This window comes from Lampris incognitus, chromosome 13 (assembly GCF_029633865.1).
Source record: "Lampris incognitus isolate fLamInc1 chromosome 13, fLamInc1.hap2, whole genome shotgun sequence".
In the NCBI taxonomy this organism is placed as follows: domain Eukaryota; kingdom Metazoa; phylum Chordata; class Actinopteri; order Lampriformes; family Lampridae; genus Lampris; species Lampris incognitus.
This window is the reverse complement of record NC_079223.1, coordinates 25,803,132-25,821,333: the sequence shown is the minus strand read 5'-3', so window position 1 is coordinate 25,821,333 and position 18,202 is coordinate 25,803,132. Positions and strand designations below refer to the sequence as shown.

The window sequence follows — 18,202 nt, the reverse complement described above, 5'->3', positions numbered from 1 at the left end:
AACTGGACTTGGTATATATCCATGAAGATGTTTCGCCTCTCATCCAAGAGGCTTCCTCAGTTCGTGCCTTTCTGACTAGACCAAGCTAGTCTGACTGGCTGGTGATTAGACTCAGAGGATAAATTCTGAGTCTCATTACCAGCCAGTCAGACTAGCTTGGTCTAGTCAGAAAGGCACGAACTGAGGAAGCCTCTTGGATGAGAGGCAAAACGTCTTCACGGATATATACCAAGTCCAGTTGCACTTGATTCAACTCCTTTGGATAACCATGACCTGGATGAATGAGAACATTCACAGACAAAATCAAGACTTAATTTCAAAATCCAGTTCCTTACTGTCACCCTAAATCCTAGTTTAGCGTCAGAGGGCTTCCAGTTCACATTACCTTCTCCAACACAGGTAAAGAGACAAAATGTCAGTGACACTTATAGTACCTTGTACACATCCTGGTTGATTGACTGAAGTGATTATGCTAACACAGTAATCCCACAGCTGTAGTATTGACACTGGATTACCAGCTAGCTAGAAAGGGTTAACATTTCAGTTGAACTAAATTTGTTTATGATCCAGTCAACCTTACTGCAGAAGGAGACTAGAAACTCATGGGCTGTGACTGGTGAGCAGGTAATAAAGTTTAGATACAGTGTCAGCGTCTGGGTGGCATGGCGGTCCATTCCATTGCCTACCAACACAGGGATCGCTGGTTCGAATCCCCGTGTTACCTCCAGCTTGGTCGGGCGTCCCTATAGACACAGTTGGCTGTGTCTGCGGGTGGGAAGCCGGATGTGGGTATGTGTCCAGGTCACTGCAGTAGCACCTCCTCTGGTCAGTCGGGCGCCTGTTCGGCGTGATCCTCCCACGCGCTACGTCCCCCTGGCGAAACTCCTCACTGTCAGGTGAAAAGAAGCGGCTGGCGACTCCACATATATCGGAGGAGGCATGTGGTAGTCTGCAGCCCTCCCCAGCTTGGCAGAGAGGATGGAGCAGCGACCGGGATGGCTTGGAAGAGTGGGGTAATTGGACGGGTACAATTGGGGAGAAAAAAAAGGGGGGTGGAATAAAAGAAAAAAAGGGAAAAAAGCATCAAGAGATGCCTGATTGGAGTGTAGGAAACCCAAAATTGTGGTGTCATCCACATACTTGTAAAATGTGTGCAATGGGTTCAGGGCTCGTCAGGCATTGGTGTACAATGTTTAGAGGATTGGGGACATTACACAGCCTTGCGTAACACCCGTGCTCACCTTTCTGTGCATGGATAAGGCAGAATTGAACTTCACTTGTTGTGTGGGGTTCACAAGAAAACTGTTAATCTGCTTTGTCAGCAGAAAGTTGACCCCCATATTCATCAGCTTCTTCACCATGTAGTGAGGTTGTATGGTGCTGAATGGCTACTGAGATCAATAAACACAATTTTCACAAGAATGTTTGCTTCTTCTAAGTGTTTGTAAATGTTATTCAACATGACCAGTAAGGAGAGAAAGAAAGAAAACCACTTTATTTTGTCATTGTAGAGGTTACAATGAAATTTCTCTGTATTTAGCCCATCCTATTGCATAGGAGCAGTGGGCAGCTGCAGCACCCGGGGACCAACTCCAGTTCTTCTTTCCATTACCTCAGTCTGGGGCACAGAGAGGAGTATTAACCCTAACATGCATGTCTTTTTGATAATGCGCCCTCGACACCTCTGGAGGGTCGATGTGCAAATTGGTATAGGTCTAGAGCAGGGGTGAGGCATCAGAGAGGAGGCGTTTTTTAATGATTTTCTCCAAGCATTTTACTGGGACCGACATAGGGGCTATGGGTTGGAGGTCGTTCTTTTCTTTTGGTCTGTTGTTATTGGGTACAGGGATGACCAGTGACTTCTTCCATAAGTCTGGACTTACCCCACTGTTCAGTGACGGCTGGAACAGTTGCTGGAATGGTGATGCAAGCTGTTCTGCGCAAAGTCTTAGTGCCTTACTACTGACACCGTCTTGTCCACTTGCTTTCCTCAGGTTGATACGTTTGAAGTGTTGTTTGACATCTTTGACGGAAGTCAGTATATCGACAGCTGGTGTACTGTCTATACTGTCCAGTACTGCTTGTATGTTGCGATGAAAAATCGCATGTGTCAAACCTACAATAGAACATGTTTAAAACTAAATTTCAAATCATTTGCAAAGGTGAGGTCATTGTCAACAGTCATTGTGTTTTTTTCGTTTGTAACCCATTATAGTTTGTAAGACTTGCCAGGCATTCCTTCTATCACTTTCTTAAAAGTAATTTTCCACTTTGTCTTTGTAGGCAGCGTTGTGTTTCCTTTCGTCTTTGCTACCTCCTGCCATAAATACTCATTTCTTCTGATTGAGGAGTCCCTTTAATTCCATGGTCACCCATGGTTTATTGTTTGGAAAGATGTTTACTTTGTTTTTGTAGGGATAACGAGTTCCTCACAGAAACGAATGTAATCTGTGACAGTGTCTGCTGCCTCCTCCAGGTTAGCGGCGCTGTCCATCAGCACTGCCCAGTCAGTGGACTCAAAGCAGTCCTGGAGGTCGTCAGTAGCATCAGGAGGCCAGCTTTTCATTTCCATAATTTATAGTGCACTATGGTATCATAGTTTACAGTACAGTATGGTATAGTATAATATATTGTAGTACAGTATGGTATCTACTACTACTGCTACTGCTACTACTTTCGGCTGCTCCCATTAGGGGTCGCCACAGCGGATCATCCATTTCCATTTCTTCCTGTCCTCTGCACCTTCCTCTGTCACACCAGCCACCTGCATGTCCTCCCTCACTACATCCATAAACCTCCTCTTTGGCCTTCCTCTTTTCCTCTTCCCTAGCTAGCAGCTCTATATTCAGCATCCTTCTCCCAGCATCTCTCCTCTACATATGTCCAAACCATCTCAATCTTGCCTCTATTGTTTTGTCTCCAAACCGTCCAACCTGAGCGGTCCCTCTAATATAATCGTTCCTAATCCTGTCCTTCTTGGTCACTCCCAATGAAAACTCTTCAACTCTGCCACCTCCAGCTCTGCCTCCTGTCTTTTCGTCAGTGCCACTGTCGGCAAACCATATAACATAGCTGGTCTCACAACCATCCTGTAAACCTTCCCTTTAACTCTTGCTGGTACCCTTCTGTCGTAAATCATTCCTGACACTCTTCTCCACCCACTCCACCCTGCCTGCACACTCTTCGTCACCTCTCTTCTGCACTCCCTGTTTCTTTGGACAGTTGATCCCAAGTATTTAAACTCATACGCCTTTGTCACCTCTACTCTTTGCATCCTGACCATTCCACTGTCCTCCCTCTCATTCACGCATAGGTATTCCGTCTTGCTCCTACTGACTTTCATATGGTACAGTATGGTGTAGTGAGGTATATTATAGTGCAGTATAGTATGCTATAGTATGGTATAGTATAGGATAGGATAGTATCGTGTAATACTCAGATGGTTTCTGGTTTCTGGGTGCCACAGGAGGAGCAGGTCAAATCCCATGAGAACCGTTTCAGAGCTGTCTCGGCGGAGCTGGTCGACCTCACCGCCATGCCCCCAGAACGGAAGGTCAAAAGTCGTGAGCTGGAGGAACACAAACTCCGGGAGGAGTACCTGGACTTTGAGGTGGGTGGGGCACATGCACTGCTAGACAGAGAGAGTAACTACACACTCACACACTTCTAATTAATTTTTTAACAATAGTAACTTCACCCAGATCCTTCTAGAGCTTGTCTGAAAACAGTCACAGATCTGTTCAGGCTCAAAGTTTAATTTGTGAATCAAAATCAATCAAACAATAAAGTCAATAGAAGTATGGACATGTCCAGAGATAGAGGAATGATTCAGTTCAATGTCTCAGTATTCCTCCTGTTTTCCTTTGAGCAGCAAAACTAAGTGATTCTCCTCCAGCTGGAATTAAAAATACATTTAAAACTTCTCTAGGGTGGGAGAACCACATGCAGCATTCTTTAAGCTACACACTTCCTTCTGTTCTTTATCTGTTCATGTATATTCACTTTCGAAATGCAACAGTACTGGTATAGTACCACAGTACATACTGATACACATTGCACACAGACAACAGTACCTCTAACAGACTAACATACTACCACAGTAAATACTGGCCTGACAAGTAAGTTCACTATAAAACTCTTTAAAAACAAAGCCAGTTGGATTTCAACATGCATACTTCATGGAGAGTACCATCTAATTAAATGAGTTCATAGTTTTCTGATGCTCTGTCTTGTCTTGATTCAGAAAACGCGATATGGGACGTATGCCATGCTGCTCCGTGCCAAGCTCCGCAGCGGCCATGATGACCTGTCTGCGTTTGAGGATCAGCTGTTGGATGATGGCGGCCTCCAGAGGGCTCACTCCTCCCCCACGCTTCCACAGGAGAGCAGTGGCAGCGGTGGTGGCATAGGAGAGAAGAGCTGCTCCAGGAGCTTCAAGACGTCCAGCACTGACAGAGAAGGGAGCAGGAAGAGGAGTAAGAGCAGCAGTCAGCGCTCTGATTCCCACCGGGTGAATAGCAACCAGCAGGGAAATGAGCCCTAAGGGAGAGAGGAGCACCGAACTGTAGGGTGAAGAGAAGGATTGTGGGTAATAAACAAACAGACAGTCATGTTTTGGCTCTGTTTAATCTGCTTTGAGTCCTGGTGGGGAGATTTGCTCCAACAGAACTGGACTGAAAGGTAAAGCAGCAGAGGAGCTTCATCAGGTTCAGAAACAGAGGAGGAGATGGAGGAGTTGTTTTGTGTTTCCTCTTCATTCCAGTTTGTTCCAGAATGAATCAATCCTCACTTCCTCTAAAAGACATCCATCCCGCGACATGAATCATTCTGTTTTCCAAATGAATATATGATAAGTAGAACTCTATATTCTCTATTATTATACGATCTCTAATAAGTAGAATGATATATTCTATATATTCTACTGGAGAATAACTGCTTCTCTCCTCTGACAGAAATTGGACCAGATAACAAACCATTATGTGACGTCTCAATCTCTCTGAAGCTTTTGGTTGGATTGTTTTCTGTACCAGCTTTGGCCGCCGTTGGATTAATGGGTGTGTTTTTTTTTTCCTGTCCAGGGTAAAATCTTAAACCCATGGATGTGTTTGAACACGGAGGGAACTTTAATATTGTAAAGCAAAGATAGATTTTAACCATTCCAGCATCGTCTCGTGCAACACAGAGCTGAGCTTCTCTCAATGAATCCACTGAATACCATGTGGGAAACCAGACAGACTCCCATAATGCACTGGGAGAAAACTGGAACCACAGCAGGCATCCCAGAACCCACGTCCTCTGTTGTCCTTATTCCAGTGGAATTTACCTACCTTTCAAATAACAGAAAGTGTCATTTATACACACCAAACTACAGTAAAACTCTGTATATGAACGTCTAAAAGCACCACATTCCCAATGTGAGGACAAAGTACTCTGATTACTTCTAAATAAGTTATAACACTCAATAAGCAGGTTTACATTTATGAAGCAGGTTATTAAATTGGAATAAGGCTGTTAATAATTGATGATGTGTTTTCAGTCTGGAATGAAGCTGAATTCTGCGTATTGGTGTGAATTTATTTTGACACCAGATGCGTTCTGCCGAATGAAGAGAAAAGAAAGATGTGGATTATATTAGAACAGACAGACAGTGAGGGCTATATTTAAACACATGTAATTTATATGAATTATATTGTCATTACATTTGAATGGCGGTGGTTGGAAAGGACGGCCATTATTGAATCATTAAACGCAACATGAACGTGCCACGTGTGAATGTGACGTCATCGGCATCATAATCACAGCAGAGAAACCAGTTTCCACCTCCGCCAACAAGCAATCATTGGAAATGACATTTTAATGACTGGATTACAGAATAAAAAGACTCGTCTCCAGTCACAGGGAAGGTTTGGATGCTGCTGATGGATGGATGACTCGTATTAACTGGTTGGATTGTCTCGTTTCTCCAAGTGGAGCTGGGCGGTTCAATGGAAACGACTGAAACAGAAGGAAATGTGTTCATGTTCAGAAAACTAATTTTCAAGACAGTCCTTGGAAATTGGAAGTATGTTTGTTTACAGTGTCTTGATCTGGTAATTTGGTTTATCATGGTTGAACAGTGTTCACTGCATTCCTGCTTCAGGATGAATCTGTTCATTTGCATCCATCCTGCAGGCCGCCGGCCTCTGTTCAATGTTTCAGTTTTCTCTGCAGATTGAATGGAGGTCAGTGGAGCGAGAATCCCATCTTCTGTTGAGACTTTATGGAAGCTGTAATAACATGAAATTCACATGAATGAATATTCTTCATTTCTATCAGATCTGCTCAGGCTTCAGATTTCATGCTGTAGTTTCAGAATGTCAGAGAACATAGGGGTCCGCGGTGGTGTAGCGGTCTAAGCATCGGCTTTGTGTCGATCCAGTTGCCCACTGGGGACCGGGGTTCCGGTCTCGTCAGATCCGACTATGGCCGGACTCGATGAAGCAGCAATAATTGGCAACGCTGTCTTCGGGAGGGGGGCGGAGTCGGCTTGTGTTCGTCACATGAATGCGTCTCTCTGTGTGTGTGGGGAAAAGCAGTGATTCGGCCTGGATTCGCCTTGTCACCAAAGTGGCGAGGCGTCTCCTTCGAGACTGCCGGCCGGAGAGATGCAGTTGGCGAACGCATGCAGTACGAGGGCGGGTGTTTGAACTAAAATAGGGAGCGATCGGCCACTAAACTGGGAGAAAAAGAGAAAAATCAGAAATAGAAGAATGTCAGAGAACATAATTACATTCAGGAAGAGAAAAGGTACTCCTGTTCAGAGATGAAGCTGATTTCAATGGGCTGTCCGTCCAGATAATAAAAGTTAATTAAACAAATCACTTTTTTCAGGGACACGAGAAACAAACTGTGTTAATGAATGATGCTAACAGAAACCGACCTAATGAAGTGGATCAGATTTCCATGTCATATCTCAGCCCAGTGTAAAGTAGATATCAGTCAATGATATTTGAATGTTTAAAACTTGTAAAATTCAGTATTTTATTCTTAACTCCTTCGGCCCATCTGACCACAAAGGTAGGATGTAGTGGTGTACCTGTATACACACACACACACACACACACATGTACACACACACACGTACACACGCACGCACGCACACGTAAACCGTCCATGTCCTGCTGGGGACCTTGGTGTTCAGTAGGCGCTGAATCCTCTCTTCTCTTTATGAATGCTGTAAACGGAACATTTTCATGTTGAACAGCCATATCTTCCCGTTAGCCTAAACGCCTCGCTAGCGCCACATGCTGGACACTTTTGGGTTCTGGTTGTGTTAAAATGGTGGACGACGTGTTTCTATTGTCTGTCATCACCCCTGTGCTCATTTGAAAGACTTGATGTGGTTTCTGAATAGGGTTTTATTGCTGCACACCATTTCTGAATGTTCCTCCTAAGTTATCAGCCTTCCTTTAGCTGTAAATACCGTCTATATCTGTCCAGGTATAGCACTTAGCAAAATGTACTTAATGCTTTGTATCTTTTGAAGGCATACAGACAAAATAAATACATTTTGGAATGAGAGTTTTTTTTATTCAACAAAATGACAAGACACAAACTTAAAATACTTCACATCACAAAGATGTGATGTTTCACTACATGTTGATACTGTCAAGACTGTACATCTGTATTTGGTTAAAAAGAGAAACCAAACGAAATAGACATTATTAATGGAAACACTGACAGCATTCTGTATATTTATTTTTTCTGCACTTCCAAGAAAAAACAGATGCAGGATTTTCTGTCCTGAAAGCCTTTACCAAAAAGAGCAACAGTTTGATCGTTCATGGAAATTCACCTTTTGTTTTTAAATAACGGAGAGAGAAAGAAAACGTGTGTGTGTGTGTGTGTTTGTTGTGTATCTTCTGTTGTGTTCTAAATATAAAACATGGTTCGCTGGATTAAACGCTTCAGCCCAGGAAACTGAGATGAATTTCATTAAAGTGTATTGGTCCTCTGCTCCTCACTGATTGGCCAAGGTGGGCTCCTCCATCTCTTCCTCCATTGGTTGGCTGCCAAATCCACTGTCAACTGTGGTTTCTGATTGGAAAGAGGGACCAAGGGGGAAGAAAATTATACATATATATATATATGTGTGTGTGTGTGTGTGTGTGTGTGTTTATGTGTATACCTGTGGTATGTTTCTCTTGTTGGACTTTGGTGTTTTTCAGGAGTCTCACTCCCTCCATCAGACCCAGAGACTGGAGAGCTTCCACCAAGCCTTGCACTGGGCCTCCACCCAACTACACACACACACACACACACACACACACACACACACACACAAAGTAATGGTCGGTGTTGAGCGTTCAGCAGGTGTGTTTCTGTGTGTGAACTGCTTCCAGTTTCAGTTAAGAGTCCAGATGAACATGACAACAGAAGAAAAGGTTTTGTGCTGATGATTTTACTGTAAACACTCCTTGCTCTTCTTGCTCCCACACTTTATCTATTTGCCTCTACAATGAAAGCCACTTTATTTGTCATTGTATTCTTACAACGAATGTGTCTTCTGCATTTAACCCATCCTACTGTATAGGAGGAGTCGGCAGCTGCAGCACCCGGGGACCAACTCCAGTTCTTCTTTCTATTGCCTTGCTCAAGGGCACAGGCAGGAGTATTAACCCTAACATGCATGTCTTTTTGATGGTGGGAAGAAACCAGAGCACCCAGAGGAAACCCACACAGACACGGGGAGAACATGCAAACCCCACACAGAAAGGACCTGGAACGGCCTGGGGTTCGAACCCAGGACCTTCTTGCTGTGAGGAAACAGTGCTAACCACTGGGCCACCGTGCTGTCCATTAATTAATGTAAAAGCAGTAGAACATGTCTGAATGTGTTGTACCTGGTAGTTGTGCAGGAGGTGCTGGCAGGGCAATGGACTGTCTTGGTAAAGGTGAGCCAGACTCATCATTCCCAGTTTCTCTGCCAGTTTCTTCCAGGTGACCTGACCTTCAACCAGGACCTCCGCCAGCCGGACCACCGTCTCGTCATCCAGTACTTCCGTGGTTTCCATCTCTGGAAGGCCACAGGACAACACTGAGCCACCAACGTAAAAACACAACTCTTCCCAAATACATTATACAAATGATTCAGTCACACTTTATTGAAAAGTAGAATCTGTGATGTTGGAAATGGGTGACCTCCATATCATGTTTTGAATGTTGCTTTATGTTACTGAATGCAAAGAGGCGAAATTACATGATAAGCAGCTGTTTCATCCTGAGATTCATGAAATAAAGGGAAAGTATTTTCTCTTGTAATAAATCAATCAGTATCGCTCTCTAATAAAGTCAGAGGGGACTCAGCGTGAGTCCCGGTGGGGGGAAACAGGCTTGTTGTGTCATATAAGCTCTTCATTCACTTTTCATTGATTCACATTGTGTCAGCGAACCCACAAACACTCACCACATTACTAAAGGCCGTGTTTTCTCCTACTACTACAACAACTTTCGGCTGCTCCCGTTAGGGGTCGCCTCAATGGATCATTCATTTCCATCTCTTCCTTTCCTCTGCATCTTCCTTTGTCACACCAGCCACCTGTATGTCCTCTCTCACCACATCCATAAACCTCCTCTTTGGCCTACCCAGCATCTCTCCTCCACACATGTCCAAGCCATCTCAATCTTGCCTCTCTTGCTTTGTCTCCAAACCATCCAACAAGACCTGTCCCTATAATATACTCGTTCCTAATCCTATCCTTCTTCGTCATTCCCAGTGAAAATCCTGTCTTTTTGTCAGTGCCACTGTCTCCAAACCATATAACATAGCTGGTCTCACAACCATCTTGTAAACCTTCCTTTTAACTCTTGTTGGTGCCCTTCTGTTGCAAATCACTCCTGACACTCTTCTCCACCCACTCCTCCCTGCCTGCACTCTCTTCTTCACCTCTCTTCTGCACTCCCCGTTACTTTGTACAGTTGACCCCAAGTATTTAAACTCATATGCCTTCATCACCTCCACTCCTTGCATCTTCACCATTCCAGTCCTCCCTCTCATTCATGCATATGTATTCCATCTTGCTCCTACTGACTTTCATTCCTCTTCTCTCCAGTGCCTACCTCCACCTCTTCGAGCTCTCCTCAACCTGCACCCTACTCTCGCTACAGATCACAATGTCATCTGCAAACATCATAGTCCACGGAGACTCCTGCCTGATCTTGTCCGTCAACCTGTCCATCGAGCCAATCCTTGATGTAATCCCACCTCCACCTTGAACCCATCTGTCATTCCAACCGCACACCTCACCATTGTCACACTTCCCTCATACATATCCTGCACCACTCTTACATATTTTTCTGCAACTCCCGACTTCCTCATATAATACCACACCTCCTCTCTTGGCATTCTGTCATATGGTTTCTCTAAATCCACACAGACAAAATATAACTCCTTCTGGCCTTCTCGATAGTTCTCAATCAACATTCTCAAAGCAAACATTGCATCTGTAGTGCTCTTTCGTGACATGAAACTATATTGCTGCTTGCTAATCATCACCTCTCCTCTTAACCTAGCTTCTATTACTCTTTCCCATATATTCATGTTGTGGCTGATCAACTTTATACTTCTGTAGTTGCTACAGTTCTGCACATCACCCTTATTCTTGAAAATCGATACCGTGCTATCGGAAGGCCATGCTTTCTCCATAGTTGGAAAAAGGATTTAAAAGCCCAATTGGTAATATTTTTACCATATAAATTTGAGGTACACTCGTATTTATACATAATTGAAGTGTCTTGATGCATGCTCAATAACCCAGGTAAGAAAATCAAATAAGGTTGAATCAGTTCATCTGGATACAACATTTATTGATAGATATGTTTCATCACTCATCTAAGTGACCTCTTCAATCTAAGCTGACTGCAGGTATCCCCACCCTTATAAACAATACAGTGGCATAACAACCGAAACCAACGAACAGTTTCATATGCAAATAAACTCTAGTTAGTGGTCACATCCATGTTCGCCGTGACTCATACATTGGGGAAACCAAATAGACGCTGGCTAAGAGGATGGTACAACACAGAAGAGCTAACGCGTCAGGCCAGGACTCCTCAGTCTACACCCACCTACAAGCCAGTGGCCACTCTTTCAAGGATGAAGATGTGCACTTCCTTGATAGGGAGGAACGCTGGTTTGAACGGGGAGTCAGAGAGGCCATCTATGTTAAAAGGGAACGACCATTCCTGAACCCGGGGGGGGGGGGTTAAGAGTACATCGGTCACCATCTTACAATGCTGTGATTGAAAAAATTCCCAAATCCTGTGTAAATAGTACACATGTCCATTGAAACTCTAGTTAGTGGTCACACCCATATTTTCATATGAAACTGGTCACTGGTTTCAGTTGTTATGCAACTGTACTGTATTGTTTATAATGTGGGGATACCTGCAGTCAGTTTAGACTGAAGATGTCACTTAGATGAGTGATGAAACGTATCTGTCAATAAATGCTGTATCCAGATGAACTGATTCAACCTTCTTTGATTAGAAATTCAGATTTAGTTCTGTTTTACTATTAGTCCTTGTATTAAGAGACCTGTCAATCAATCTGGGAGAGACAGCAGCTTCCTGTCCTGTGGTTTGTAGTTTGGTGGTATGGCAACACTTTGGTCCACATTTGGATTTCAGATTGTGCCTCCGACAGTGCTGCTGACTTCACAACAATTTTGCTGTGATTTGTGTTTTATGTGAACACATTGTTGGCGTTTCAGTGAATCTGCCATGACATAGAGTTTTTGTCCCTCATAGCTCACACCACTTCACAACCTGTCATAGCCACTCCTTCCTCACCTCAAACCCAACAAACCAAAACTAAGTCTTGCACAGAGCTCACAAATTCAACACATCAGATTCTACCTACACACACGCACACAACTGTCTTAAAGCTGGTTCGTGTGTGTGTGTGTGTGTGTGTGTGTGTGCGGTTTAATGAGTTTCTGAACCTTAACAGAACTCTGAAGTGAAATTTATGTTAATTTCTTTCCAAAATGCTAAATGACGATAAATACACATTCTTCCGCCTCTCTGAGTGAAATGATCCATGAGACAGATGATTTTCCCCCCAAACAGCCATAATGAGCTTTACTTTCATTAAGTTAGATAAAATTTGAAGAATTTGCAGAAGAGTGAGTCTTTACTTTTACTTCTTTGTCATTATTACTTGTCTTTATTTTAGATTTTACATTCTTAATTAATTTCAGGCTCTGTTATGCTTACTTTTTTAGCACTATACAATTTTAATATGTAGATGAACTGAACTGATCTGGCAGAGACTCAGTCTGACCTTCACTCCTGCTGGCTTTGGTCTTTTTACTGCTGTGACGGCTCTTTGGACTCGGTCTAGAGTCTAGAAGGTTCCTCACCTGGAGAGAAGATGAAAGCAGAGACAAGAATAAGAGAAGAAAACGTCAGCGGCGTAAAGAAGCCTGTTAATAAACTGAACTATTCCACTTCCACTGTGGGAAGATGGTGGCGTGAATTCACATTTGCAGCAGCCACACCCAGTACTGGTGTGGGAAGATGGCGGCGCAAATTCACGTTTGCGGCGGCCTCTAACCAGTACCATCCATGCAGTGTCTTTGTCCACGTCTGCATTTAAGTTTTGTCTTCCTTTGATGGCTGGGAGAGCTGGTGCTGGATTGGCTGGGAGAGCTTGGTCTGTGCGTCCTGTGGGCCCAGGGACCACGGCCCTTCCTAGAGCTGCGACCAAGAATGTATCACCGAGGGTGGTCTAACAAGACGCGGAAGCGAGGCAGGCTAAGCTAACTGCTAGCCCATGCAGACTGGCAGTTCCAATAACACCGAGGGCGGTCTGGTGGCGGCCGCACCTGGCGTTGACTGTTTTTGGTATCGTCGTGTGGAGTGCGGGGAGGTGTGTCGGGGGTATCTGGCTGGGAGAGCTGGCATTGGATCGGCTGGGAGACCTTGGTCTGCTGCGTCTGGTGGGCCCAGGGACCATGGCCCTGTCTGGAGCTGCACCCAAGGAGGAAACATCAAGGGCGGTCTGACAGGACACGGAAGCGGGGCAGGCTAAGCTAACTGCCAGCCCATGCAGACTGGCAGTTCCAACAGTCATCCTGGCTGGCGTTCGTTCCCTTGGACAGTGATTTTTTTTTTTTTTTTTTTTTTAGTTTGGATATACGTATGTGTTAGCTTAGATATATGTTAGTTAGTATGTGTGTTCTTGAAGTTCTTGTAGTTTTGGGATATGTGTTTTGGTCTTTGTGTTGCACTGCTGTGGGCTGGGGGAAACAATATTTAATTTCATTGCATGTACTTCCGTACATGAAATAAAATGACAAAGTGTTCCTGATCCTGAAGATTTCTGTTCAGGTGACAACGAACATGAATGTCTTTTAAAATGATGATCTAGTTTGGAAAAAGTAAATTAAATGAGGTCGAGATAAGTGTTGCTCCACAGATGTTTTTAAAACACTTAAAAATGCAAAATGAATCCCCAAAAGTCTTCTTTGAATGTTTTTTTTCCTTGATTCAAACTTTTTAAACTCTTTTTCTCCAAGCTTTAGTCAGTTCACCTCTCTGAATTCAGCAGGTCAAGTCAAGTCAGTTTTATTTGTACAGCCATCCATCCATTCCATCCATCCATTATCCGAACCGCTTATTCTCCTCTCAGGGTCGCGGGAATGCTGGAGCCTATTCCAGCAGTCATTGGGCGGCAGACGGGGAGACACCCTGTACAGGCCGTCAGGCCATCACAGGGCTATTTGTATAGCTCAATATCACAAATTACAAATTTGCCTCAGGGGGCTTTACAGCAACACAACATCCTGTCCTTGCAGTAGATTTTTTTTTTTGGATTCCCCCCCCCCTTTTCTCCCCAATTGTACCCGTCCAATTAACCCACTCTTCCGAGCCGTCCCAGTTGCTGCTCCACCCCCTCTGCCGATCCAGGGAGGGCTGCAGACTACCATATGCCTCCTCCGATACATGTGGAGTCACCAGCCGCTTCTTTTCACCTGACAGTTAGGAGTTTCACCAGGGGGACGCAGCAAGTGGGAGGATCACGCTATTCCCCCCAGCCCCCCCTCCATCAAGTGCCCCAACCAACCAGAGGAGGTGCTATTGCAGCGACCAGGACACATGCCCACATCCAGCTTCCCACCCGCAGACACGGGCAATTGTATCTGTAGGGATGCCTGACTAGCCAGAGGTAACAGGGGGATTCGAACTGGCAATCCCCATGCTGGAAAGCAACGGAATTGAGTGCCACGCCACCCGGACTCCCCCAGCAGGTGGATTTTTTGATGTTCAGAAACTAAAATAGATTCACCTATTTTAGTCACGCAGAAATCAAAACATCTCCTTCTCATTGCCGTGTTGAATTTCAGATTGTGACTTGGAATGAGGTGAATTAGGAGATGTCCATCTTAATGCTGTGATTTAATTCTTTTTTTACTGTTACGAGGAACCAGAGAATCCTCCTCGTTTCCATCAAGATGCTGAGGGACGACAGGCTTTCCTGCATGTTGTCTGTGTTTAAGATAGAAAGCAGCAGCCGGACGGACGGACGGATTTGATTATGACTGCTGAATTATTCTTTCACGAGCAGCCATTTTACCAGATAACCAACATTCATCATAATTTAGAGATCCGCTTATAGTCTTAACATCTAGCTAGCTGGTAGAAAACTGACAGTGCAGTATGTTGGCGCAAGCTGTTAGCTAAAAAGTTAACTTTAATTTATTGAATTAATGATATTGGCTCATTATTACCACTCAATCATTATCAGTGACTTGTAATTACTTATTATTAAGCAGTACTACAGAGTCACGTCTTAGAATCCATCAGGTTTTTTCCTTTTCGGTTGTTTCAACATCTCTGTCATTGCCTCATTGTTTTGATGCTGATTAATTTTTGTTCATTGTAAACGAGAATGACTTCATTTCTAACAAACCTTCTGACATTTAGCCAAGTCCAGAGGAGTGTGTCCGCATGCCAGCCTCTTACGAGGGTTGACTGGCTGCAAGGAAGCCTCATGCCCTTTGACCTGATCTCTGATTGGCTGATCATCTTCCTGTTCTTCTTCTGAGGAAGAGGAGGTGAAAAAAAGAGGCTCGTCGTTTTCCAAGTTCTTGTCAGCGCCTGGTGAGAAAAACAGAGAAAGGAAGAAGCTTTTCAGAACCTCAATTTTTCTGGTTTCTAGTTTAATATGTTTCTGTTTTCCGAAATATTTGTCACACCGATTTTTCTTTATTTCACCTTTCTTTAGGTAAAGCTATGGTCCTGAATCTGCTGGTTTATTGTACCAGTGTGTCTCCTATGTGAATGTTGGTAAGGTGAGTGTTGTCTGAGCTCCATTCCAAATGAATGAGAGTCAGCAGTGCTGTTGTGTCAGAAGACAACCAAAACCCCTAGTTGAACCTACATTTTACTTATTGATGTTGTACTATCTGTTGGTAAAGGTCTTCTACCAGCTTGTTCTGTCATATCTGCTTGTTAGACACAACAACTTCACTTCTTCAAACTTGACACTACTTGCCTTCTTCTTCCTTATTTGGCTGCTATGATGTAGATGGAAAACACTATGCACCCTATCACTTTTCCTGGCAAAGTCCTACCAGACACCAACCATTCACATCACATACTACGAAAGTCTGCAGGATCTGATGTTCATGGATTAGATATTGTCTTACATAACTGGAAATAGAAAATCAAAAAGTAATTTGTTTTTAATATTAATCTTCAGGATTGTAGCTTTAAGTTTCCTTGTATCTATTTATAATCCTTTTTTATTACTTCATATTTCATTTACTATTGAAATTCTTTCTTTCTCCAATCTTAAGTTAAGTTTCATTGTGTTTCTTAAACAAAGCCAATATAAACTATGTTGTGGTTGTGTTTCTGGTTTGCGTGTTTCTGACCTGCAGCAATGAGCATGGAGCAGAGCGTCGGAGATCCCAGACTGGCGGCCAGATGGAGAGGCGTGTTTCCTCCAAATGTACAGACGTTAACATCAGCTGTCAACTGGACACAACAGAGGTTAATGTGTGTGTCTGTCTGTGTATTTAGCTATGTATGTGTGTATTTATGTGTATGTTTGTTTGGATCTGTGTGTGTGTGTGTGTGTGTGTTGGGGTCTATGTTTGTGTGTGTCCTACCTCTTCAATGAGGAAACAGGCCACCTTAAACAGGTTGTCTTTAACAGCAAGATGGAGGGCAGCGTTTCCACTTTTCTGTTCAGGTGCGTTGATCTTGGCTCCGCCCTCCACCAGCAAACGCAGACAACGCTCCCCACCCCTCCTCACTGCTAGATGGAGAGGATGGAGACCTAAGAGAGAGAGAGAGAGAGAGATATGAAAAAGAAAATGTTTGCGATGTTCAGTCTCGTCTGTTCTGTGAATAACAGCTGATTGATTTGAAATAATCTACTTCTGACCATGAAAATACTTAATGTAAAGAATTCTCAGAGCCTCTACATTGTTTAATCACTTATCAGCCATAGGGCTGGGCGATAAAGCTGAAAAATGTATCACGATAAAATGTTTAATTTCAGTAATTAATAAGTAATTAATTTTAATGACTTATTTTTCATAAAGACCAGGAGAAAAAAGGTTGAATTTAACCACTTTACTTTAAATTAAATCACTCTATTTATCAAGGCATACAGGTAATAATTTGCACAGAAAGTTGAATCAGTTCATCTGGACACAATGTTTACTGAGCAAAATGTTTGCAATCACAGCATTGTAAGATGGTGACAGATGTACTCTTAGGCCCCCTAAGAGTAAATCTGTCATCCCTTTCAGGGATGGTCATTCCCTCTTCACATGGATAGCCTCTTTGACTCCCCATTCAAACCAGTTCTCCTCCCTATCAAGGATGTGCACATCCTCATCCTTGAATTAGTGGCCACTGGCCTCTAGTTGGGTGCAGACTGCAGAGTCCTGGCCTGACATGTTAGCTCTTCTGTGTTGTGCCATCTTCTTGGCCAGCGTCTGTTTGGTTTCACCAATGTACGAGTCATGGCAATCCTCCTGGCACTTAACAGCATACACTATATTGCTCTGTTTGTGCTGGGGGACCCGCTGTTTGGGGTGGACCAACTTCTGGCGCAGCATGTTTTGGGGTTTGAAAGCAACTGAGACGCGGTGTTTGGAAAATACGCGTCTCAACTTTTGTGCCGGGGAACCATGCTTGGGGTGGACCAATTTTTGCCACGTGTTTTGGGAAACAGGGAACAAGCTGAAAGACAAAGAAGTGTTTTGGGCTTTGAAAGCAACTGAGACGCAGTGTTTGGAAAATACCCATCTCAACTCTTCTGACACTCCCACCACAAATGGAATCACCACTGGTTTATGCTTAGACAGCTGTTGTCATTCTCCTCTCTTCAAACGACTGGTGCACTGTTTTGGCGTCTTCTTGGCTTTAAAAATGCCCAGCTAGGATAACCACACTTAACCAGGGCCTGTTAAATGTGGTGTTTCTCCCCTTCCCCACCAGCTGTGTCAGGGGGAACATTGTCATCTCAGTGGTACAGCATCCTGATGACTCCTAGTTTGTGCTCCAGTGGATGATGAGAGTCAAACCTTAAGTACTGATCAGTATGTGTTGATTTACGGTAAACATCAACAATCAAATGTCCCCCATCACCAATTACAATTTCACAGTCTAAGAAGGCTAACCTGTCGTTTTTCACATCCTCCCTGGTGAACCTGATGTGGTACATCCTGAGATTTAATTTTAATCGAGGTGTCATCCACAAATCTGAACCAATGGATAGGTGGTGTCCCTGGATAGGACGTCAGAGACATCAGAGCCCTCTTCACTTCTTCCATATACAAGTTGGCCACTCAACTAATTCCATACATGAATAATTGTAGTATCTTTGAGCAATATCAATCAGGGTTCCATGCCCACCACAGCACAGAAACAGCTCTTATTAAAGTTACCAATGAGTTACTGCTTGCCAGTGACTCTGGTGCTTGTTCAATTTTAATCCTGCTAGATTTGAGTCCCGCTTTTGATACAGTCGATCATGACATCCTTTTAAATCGCCTGGAAAAACTATGTGGGCATTAAGGACACTGCTCATGCCTGGTTCCGATCTTACCTATCCAACAGGTCTTTCTCTGTTGTAATGGGAGAATTCTCCTCATCCTCAACCCCCCTTGCATGTGGTGTTCCCCAGGGGTCAATTCTTGGT

At 43.7% G+C, this 18,202-nt stretch overlaps 2 protein-coding genes across 7 annotated transcripts in view; one reads left to right on the top strand and one right to left on the bottom strand.

Moving 5' to 3' along the window:
- The window catches only part of psda (pleckstrin and Sec7 domain containing a), a 74,064-nt gene extending 67,017 nt beyond the window's left edge, over positions 1–7,047 (top strand). The window contains exons 12-13 of one of the 2 annotated variants that reach the window (XM_056291712.1): positions 3,467–3,610; positions 4,244–7,047. In XM_056291712.1, coding sequence (XP_056147687.1) covers positions 3,467–3,610; positions 4,244–4,543 — 444 coding nt within the window. In that variant the 3' untranslated portion in view covers positions 4,544–7,047. The remainder of the gene's footprint in view (positions 1–3,466; positions 3,611–4,243) is intronic. The other variant, XM_056291713.1, reaches the window with a different exon arrangement.
- A 489-nt stretch (positions 7,048–7,536) lies between these two features.
- nfkb2 (nuclear factor of kappa light polypeptide gene enhancer in B-cells 2 (p49/p100)) overlaps positions 7,537–18,202 on the bottom strand; it is a 44,458-nt gene continuing 33,792 nt past the window's right edge. For 4 of the 5 annotated variants that reach the window (XM_056291707.1, XM_056291706.1, XM_056291710.1 and 1 more), the window contains 7 exons: positions 16,158–16,327; positions 15,921–16,023; positions 14,954–15,141; positions 12,323–12,401; positions 8,883–9,055; positions 8,168–8,279; positions 7,538–8,076 (listed from right to left, as the gene is read on the bottom strand). In XM_056291707.1, coding sequence (XP_056147682.1) covers positions 8,000–8,076; positions 8,168–8,279; positions 8,883–9,055; positions 12,323–12,401; positions 14,954–15,141; positions 15,921–16,023; positions 16,158–16,327 — 902 coding nt within the window. In that variant the 3' untranslated portion in view covers positions 7,538–7,999. Of the gene's footprint in view, positions 8,077–8,167; positions 8,280–8,882; positions 9,056–12,322; positions 12,402–14,953; positions 15,142–15,920; positions 16,024–16,157; positions 16,328–18,202 lie in introns of all 5 variants that reach the window. The other variant, XM_056291708.1, reaches the window with a different exon arrangement.